The sequence below is a fragment of the Pimephales promelas genome, chromosome 5 (genome assembly GCF_988280905.1).
Source record: "Pimephales promelas chromosome 5, fPimPro1.hap1.1, whole genome shotgun sequence".
NCBI classification, from domain to species: domain Eukaryota; kingdom Metazoa; phylum Chordata; class Actinopteri; order Cypriniformes; family Leuciscidae; genus Pimephales; species Pimephales promelas.
In genome coordinates this window covers 43,845,795-43,852,943 of record NC_142773.1, presented here as the reverse complement: position 1 = coordinate 43,852,943, position 7,149 = coordinate 43,845,795, and the positions used below count along the sequence as shown (strand labels likewise).

The following is a 7,149-nucleotide window of genomic DNA, read 5'->3' as shown; positions in this document are numbered from 1 at the left end:
GATGCTCTGGTGTCCTCCCTTCTTTCTCTCTGCTCTTCATTCATTGATAATAAGGTCCCTTTAATTAACACTAGTTAATGCAGTGACTGAAAAAATACATTTGTTACAGTCTTTTTGTCACGTTTACATGACAACGATGTGCTAAACTTTTTCCGTTGTGTTTTTTTGCGTCTGTCAAAACGACCCCGTTCACGGATTAGCGGAATCGAGCGGGCGCTGTAATACTCGTGTCAGGCCAGTAGGCGGCGACGTCACTGTGAAGGAATACGCACATATAGACTGAACATGTGCATGACATCACTGTTTGTGTAGCTTACATGGAGACGAGAACGCGTCAGACCCCCAAATCGCCGTTGTCGTGTAAATGAACGACCAGAACATTAAAAGTTACGTTTTCAGTCGAAGACGGTGTGGTGTAGACGGCACCTTAGTTAAACTCTTCTGTATGTGTTCATGTTAGTTCAGATCCATGAACCCTCTGGTGCTCTTCAGTCATTTTTAACCAAAAAACATGTTTTTTATTTAAGTAAAGAACTTTTTTCTTTATCGAAATTTTACGAAACTTGGTGAAGGTTTCAGCGCTTTCTGTGTGTGGCCTGGACTTTCCTTGAACAGGTTAAAGTGTTCAAAATTCAGTCTGTTGCATAGGTCAAGTTGGAAATGTCATTTTCAGCTCAATGCTCAAAATGTTGATTATAACTATTCCATAAATATAATTAAATAACATAGAATCTCCTAAAAGTACAAAATATTAATGTCTCCCTGTTGTAAAAAAAAAGAGGCAGTCAATTAAAACTGCCAAAAGTCCCTCTGTGGTGTAAATCCAGCGTTTAATGTTGTGTTTATGTGTGTATGTGGTGTTTTTAATCTGCTTTTACACACACCGTGTGTAAGTTCATGAGTGGACAGCATTGCTGAGTATTTCCTCCTTAAAACTGCAGTGAACCAAAGACATTCTCAAAAACACGAAATCGATGGTGTTTTTGACGTCACAAACGACCTATTTAACCAATCAGATCAACGTGTGATCGCCACCCAGTGGATCTCTGAGTGAGTGAGTGAGTGGAGGCGGGGCGCATTTGCATATTCATAATACCTTACATACTAAATGAAGCGAGGGTGTTATAGTCAAGCTTTCTTTATATGACAAAAAAAAATAATAATAAATGTAATTTTGCTTATCAAAGATTGGTTTTACGTGATAAAATTATTGACTACAGGGTGACATAGTTAATGTTAACTAATGTACTTAATAAATGTTATTGAAAAGTGTTCTGAATCACCGTGGAAACGAAAGATCTTCCCGCGCATGATTAGGAGAAACTCAGACTCACTGTCACACTGGATTTGTCTGCACTGTCTCCTCTGAATATGAAATAATCACTTAACTCTGATGAGTATGTAAGAACATTAAAGCCTTCAATCAGTTCAACAGAACTGATGGACTCAAATCACGTGATCTACGCGTGTCACGTGAGTGTTAACTCGAGTCGATTCTGAACAGTTTAGTCACACACACTTCATCAGGATTTACTTTCGCTTTTCTTCATGTTTCAGTGTGTTTTATATTAGTGGATGTGTGAATTCAAGTTCACGATAATTATGTTCATGTTCAGAGATTACTGTAAACGACTCTTTGATGTTTTGAATCACATTCAGACATTTGTTTATGCAGGAAAACCAGACAAACACGCTAAGTAACATACACCCCGCTTCACAACAACAGCATTGTTCCGGATTTGCATTTCCACGGGATGAGGAACTATTCCTCGTTTTATTTTTAATAATAATTCTTGTAAATGCCCCTGGTTTGCATGAAGCTTCATCAGTATCAACAGCATTCACACGGATATTATAATGTAAACACTGAGCGAGTCTTCAGTATGTGATGAAGATGTGCGAGTCTCTCAGGTCAGCGTGAAGAATCCCATTAGCCAATCAGATGGTTTCTACTGCTCGTGCTGCTCTCTGATTGGCTCTCGCGTGGCCGACTCTCATTACGAGCCTCATCTTCTGCATCACGAGCCGAAAGTGAGTCGAGAAGAAGTCTTTCATTTCAGTAAAGATGAGCAGCAGCAATCAGGAGTGTGTGGAAGCGATCAGATATCTCAGGTAAAACACACACACACACACACACACACACCTGTGCACTGATGTTCTTCCTCAGTGTTTTTGCCTCGTTTTCCAGCACAAATATCTAAACATTCTTAAATCAAGAGACATTTACTGGAGAAGAACAATAACTGAAGATGATATTCAGTCAAAATGTATTAAATTGAAGCGAGTTTATCTTTAAAAACTGCTATTTTATTATCATTGAGATACTATTTTATTTTTTATTACTATTTTTTCTATATATTTTTAATATATTTTAGTTTTATATATTCAAATGTGATTTAAGAAGTTTTTGTGATTTCGTGTGTGTGTGTATAAATATGTCTAAATAGATATTGTTATTGTATTTTTTTATTTCAGTTTTAGTTTTTCAATTTTAGTACATCAAGTTAAAAAATCTTGTCTTGGTAACTTGCTGCATTAAAATAAGCTTAAATTGTCTCAATTTTATTTAATATCAGTTATCGTTAATTTTATTTCAAGTAACAAAAATGTTTTTTATTGTTTTAGTTTTAGTTAATTATAATAAACCTGCTCACAAGAACACACATCTGCCAATGGAGTCAGAGAAATGACCTTAATTCAAAGAGAAAACATGATTATTTCTCTGACATCTCTGGCAGATGTTTGGTGTTGTGTTAAGCACAAACTCACTTCATTTTAATACATGTTTTACTTAATATCTTCAGTCATTGTGCTTCTTCTCCAGTAAATGTCTCTTGATTTATGAATGTTTAGATGTGTGTGTGCTGGAAAACGAGACAGAAACACTGAGGAGGAACATCATCTCTGTTCATCTCTCTTCTGCTGTTTTGACTCAAACTATAATAACTATAATATTGTCTAGTATCATAATCTCAGTACGCACATACATAGAAAACACACACACACACACACACACACACACAGTCCTGCGAGGGTTTAACACACACACACACACACACACACACATTCCTGCGTGTGTTCAACAGCTGATTAAAGCAGCTTGTCTTGCGTTTAAGAGTTCCAGTTTTCCAGAAACTCATGAAAGATGTTTTCCGAGGAACCGAAGACGTTTGAGACTGAATGAACTTTCCCGACTCTCTCTCTCTTCACTGGGATGTTATGATGAGATCTGAACACTCGTTCACACACACACACACAGACACACACACACACACTGAGAAACACACATCATTACAGGAAGAGTGCAGACGAACTCCTGGTGGATAGCAGGAAAACTCTGATCTCGCAGCTCTGTTTATTATGCAAAAAATTCAGTGTTTCAGTGTTTTAGTGGTTTCAGTGTTTCAGTGGTTTAGTGGTTTCAGTGTTTCAGTGGTTTCAGTGTTTCAGTGTTTCAGTGGTTTCAGTGTTTCAGTGTTTTAGTGGTTTCAGTGTTTCAGTGGTTTAGTGGTTTCAGTGTTTCAGTGTTTCAGTGTTTTAGTGGTTTCAGTATTTTAGTGGTTTCAGTGTTTCAGTATTTTAGTGGTTTCAGTGTTTCAGTGTTTCAGTGTTTCAGTGGTTTCAGTGTTTCAGTGTTTCAGTGTTTCAGTGTTTTAGTGGTTTCAGTGTTTCTGTGGTTTAGTGGTTTCAGTGTTTCAGTGTTTCAGTGGTTTCAGTGTTTCAGTGTTTCAGTGTTTCAGTGTTTTAGTGGTTTCAGTGTTTCTGTGGTTTAGTGGTTTCAGTGTTTCAGTGTTTCAGTGTTTCAGTGTTTTAGTGGTTTCAGTGTTTCAGTATTTTAGTGGTTTCAGTGTTTCAGTGTTTCAGTGGTTTCAGTGGTTTAGTGGTTTCAGTGTTTCAGTGGTTTAGTGGTTTCAGTGTTTCAGTGTTTCAGTGTTTCAATGTTTCAGTGTTTCAGTGGTTTCAGTGTTTCAGTGTTTCAGTGGTTTAGTGGTTTCAGTGTTTCAGTGTTTCAGTGGTTTCAGTGGTTTAGTGGTTTCAGTGTTTCAGTGGTTTCAGTGTTTCAGTGTTTCAGTGTTTCAGTGGTTTAGTGGTTTCAGTGTTTCAGTGTTTCAGTGTTTCAGTGTTTCAGTGGTTTAGTGGTTTCAGTGTTTCAGTGTTTCAGTGTTTCAGTGGTTTAGTGGTTTCAGTGTTTCAGTGTTTCAGTGTTTCAGTGGTTTAGTGGTTTCAGTGTTTCAGTGTTTCAGTGTTTCAGTGGTTTAGTGGTTTCAGTGGTTTAGTGGTTTCAGTGTTTCAGTGGTTTAGTGGTTTCAGTGTTTCAGTGTTTTAGTGGTTTCAGTGTTTCAGTGTTTCAGTGGTTTAGTGGTTTCAGTGTTTCAGTGTTTCAGTGGTTTAGTGGTTTCAGTGTTTCAGTGTTTCAGTGTTTCAATGGTTTAGTGGTTTCAGTGTTTCAGTGTTTCAGTGTTTTAGTGGTTTCAGTGTTTCAGTGTTTTAGTGGTTTCAGTGTTTCAGTGGTTTAGTGGTTTCAGTGTTTCAGTGGTTTAGTGGTTTCAGTGTTTCAGTGTTTTAGTGGTTTCAGTGTTTCAGTGTTTCAGTGGTTTAGTGGTTTCAGTGTTTCAGTGTTTCAGTGTTTCAGTGTTTTAGTGGTTTCAGTGTTTCAGTATTTTAGTGGTTTCAGTGTTTCAGTATTTTAGTGGTTTCAGTGTTTCAGTGTTTCAGTGTTTCAGTGTTTCAGTGTTTCAGTGGTTTAGTGGTTTCAGTGTTTCAGTGTTTCAGTGTTTCAATGTTTCAGTGTTTCAGTGGTTTCAGTGTTTCAGTGTTTCAGTGGTTTAGTGGTTTCAGTGTTTCAGTGTTTCAGTGGTTTCAGTGGTTTAGTGGTTTCAGTGTTTCAGTGGTTTCAGTGTTTCAGTGTTTCAGTGTTTCAGTGTTTCAGTGTTTCAGTGTTTCAGTGGTTTAGTGGTTTCAGTGTTTCAGTGTTTCAGTGTTTTAGTGGTTTCAGTGTTTCAGTGGTTTAGTGGTTTCAGTGTTTCAGTGTTTTAGTGGTTTCAGTGTTTCAGTGTTTTAGTGGTTTCAGTGTTTTAGTGGTTTCAGTGTTTCAGTATTTTAGTGGTTTCAGTGTTTCAGTGTTTCAGTGTTTTAGTGGTTTCAGTGTTTCTGTGGTTTAGTGGTTTCAGTGTTTCAGTGTTTTAGTGGTTTCAGTGTTTCAGTATTTTAGTGGTTTCAGTGTTTCAGTGTTTTAGTGGTTTCAGTGTTTCAGTGGTTTAGTGGTTTCAGTGTTTCAGTGTTTCAGTGGTTTCAGTGGTTTAGTGGTTTCAGTGTTTCAGTGTTTCAGTGTTTCAGTGTTTCAGTGTTTCAGTGTTTCAGTGGTTTAGTGGTTTCAGTGTTTCAGTGTTTCAGTGTTTTAGTGGTTTCAGTGTTTCAGTGGTTTAGTGGTTTCAGTGTTTCAGTGTTTTAGTGGTTTCAATGTTTCAGTGTTTTAGTGGTTTCAGTGTTTCAGTGTTTCAGTGGTTTAGTGGTTTCAGTGTTTCAGTGTTTCAGTGGTTTAGTGGTTTCAGTGTTTCAGTGTTTCAGTGTTTCAGTGGTTTAGTGGTTTCAGTGTTTCAGTGTTTCAGTGTTTCAGTGGTTTAGTGGTTTCAGTGTTTCAGTGTTTCAGTGGTTTAGTGGTTTCAGTGGTTTAGTGGTTTCAGTGTTTCAGTGGTTTAGTGGTTTCAGTGTTTCAGTGTTTTAGTGGTTTCAGTGTTTCAGTGTTTCAGTGGTTTAGTGGTTTCAGTGTTTCAGTGTTTCAGTGTTTCAGTGGTTTAGTGGTTTCAGTGTTTCAGTGTTTCAGTGTTTCAATGGTTTAGTGGTTTCAGTGTTTCAGTGTTTCAGTGTTTTAGTGGTTTCAGTGTTTCAGTGTTTCAGTGTTTTAGTGGTTTCAGTGTTTCAGTGGTTTAGTGGTTTCAGTGTTTCAGTGGTTTAGTGGTTTCAGTGTTTCAGTGTTTTAGTGGTTTCAGTGTTTCAGTGTTTCAGTGGTTTAGTGGTTTCAGTGTTTCAGTGTTTCAGTGTTTCAGTGGTTTAGTGGTTTCAGTGTTTCAGTGTTTCAGTGGTTTCAGTGTTTCAGTGTTTTAGTGGTTTCAGTGTTTCAGTGGTTTAGTGGTTTCAGTGTTTCAGTGTTTCAGTGGTTTAGTGGTTTCAGTGTTTCAGTGTTTCAGTGTTTCAGTGGTTTAGTGGTTTCAGTGTTTCAGTGTTTCAGTGTTTCAGTGTTTCAGTGTTTCAGTGTTTAAGTGTTTCAGTGTTTCAGTGTTTCAGTGATTTAGTGGTTTCAGTGGTTTAGTGGTTTCAGTGTTTCAGTGGTTTAGTGGTTTCAGTGTTTCAGTGTTTTAGTGGTTTCAGTGTTTCAGTGTTTCAGTGGTTTAGTGGTTTCAGTGTTTCAGTGGTTTAGTGGTTTCAGTGTTTCAGTGTTTCAGTGTTTCAATGGTTTAGTGGTTTCAGTGTTTCAGTGTTTCAGTGTTTTAGTGGTTTCAGTGTTTCAGTGTTTCAGTGTTTTAGTGGTTTCAGTGTTTCAGTGGTTTAGTGGTTTCAGTGTTTCAGTGGTTTAGTGGTTTCAGTGTTTCAGTGTTTTAGTGGTTTCAGTGTTTCAGTGTTTCAGTGGTTTAGTGGTTTCAGTGTTTCAGTGTTTCAGTGTTTCAGTGGTTTAGTGGTTTCACTGTTTCAGTGTTTCAGTGGTTTCAGTGTTTCAGTGTTTTAGTGGTTTCAGTGTTTCAGTGGTTTAGTGGTTTCAGTGTTTCAGTGTTTCAGTGGTTTAGTGGTTTCAGTGTTTCAGTGGTTTAGTGGTTTCAGTGTTTCAGTGTTTCAGTGGTTTAGTGGTTTCAGTGTTTCAGTGTTTCAGTGTTTCAGTGGTTTAGTGGTTTCAGTGTTTCAGTGTTTCAGTGTTTCAGTGGTTTAGTGGTTTCAGTGTTTCAGTGTTTCAGTGTTTCAGTGGTTTAGTGGTTTCAGTGGTTTAGTGGTTTCAGTGTTTCAGTGGTTTAGTGGTTTCAGTGTTTCAGTGGTTTAGTGGTTTCAGTGTTTCAGTGGTTTAGTGGTTTCAGTGTTTCAGTGTTTTAGTGGTTTCAGTGTTTCAGTGTTTCAGTGGTTTAGTGGTTTCAGTGTTTCAGTGTTTCAGTGGTTTAGTGG

The 7,149-nt window shown here is 37.6% G+C and overlaps 1 protein-coding gene across 2 annotated transcripts in view; it reads left to right on the top strand.

The window, feature by feature from the left end:
- The first annotated feature begins 1,621 nt into the window (after positions 1-1,621).
- The window catches only part of LOC120471337 (yjeF N-terminal domain-containing 3), a 97,536-nt gene continuing 92,008 nt past the window's right edge, over positions 1,622-7,149 (top strand). Inside the window, exon 1 of one of the 2 annotated variants that reach the window (XM_089131648.1) lies at positions 1,622-2,112. In XM_089131648.1, the coding sequence (XP_088987774.1) occupies positions 2,066-2,112 (47 nt within the window). In that variant the 5' untranslated portion in view covers positions 1,622-2,065. The remainder of the gene's footprint in view (positions 2,113-7,149) is intronic. The other variant, XM_089131649.1, reaches the window with a different exon arrangement.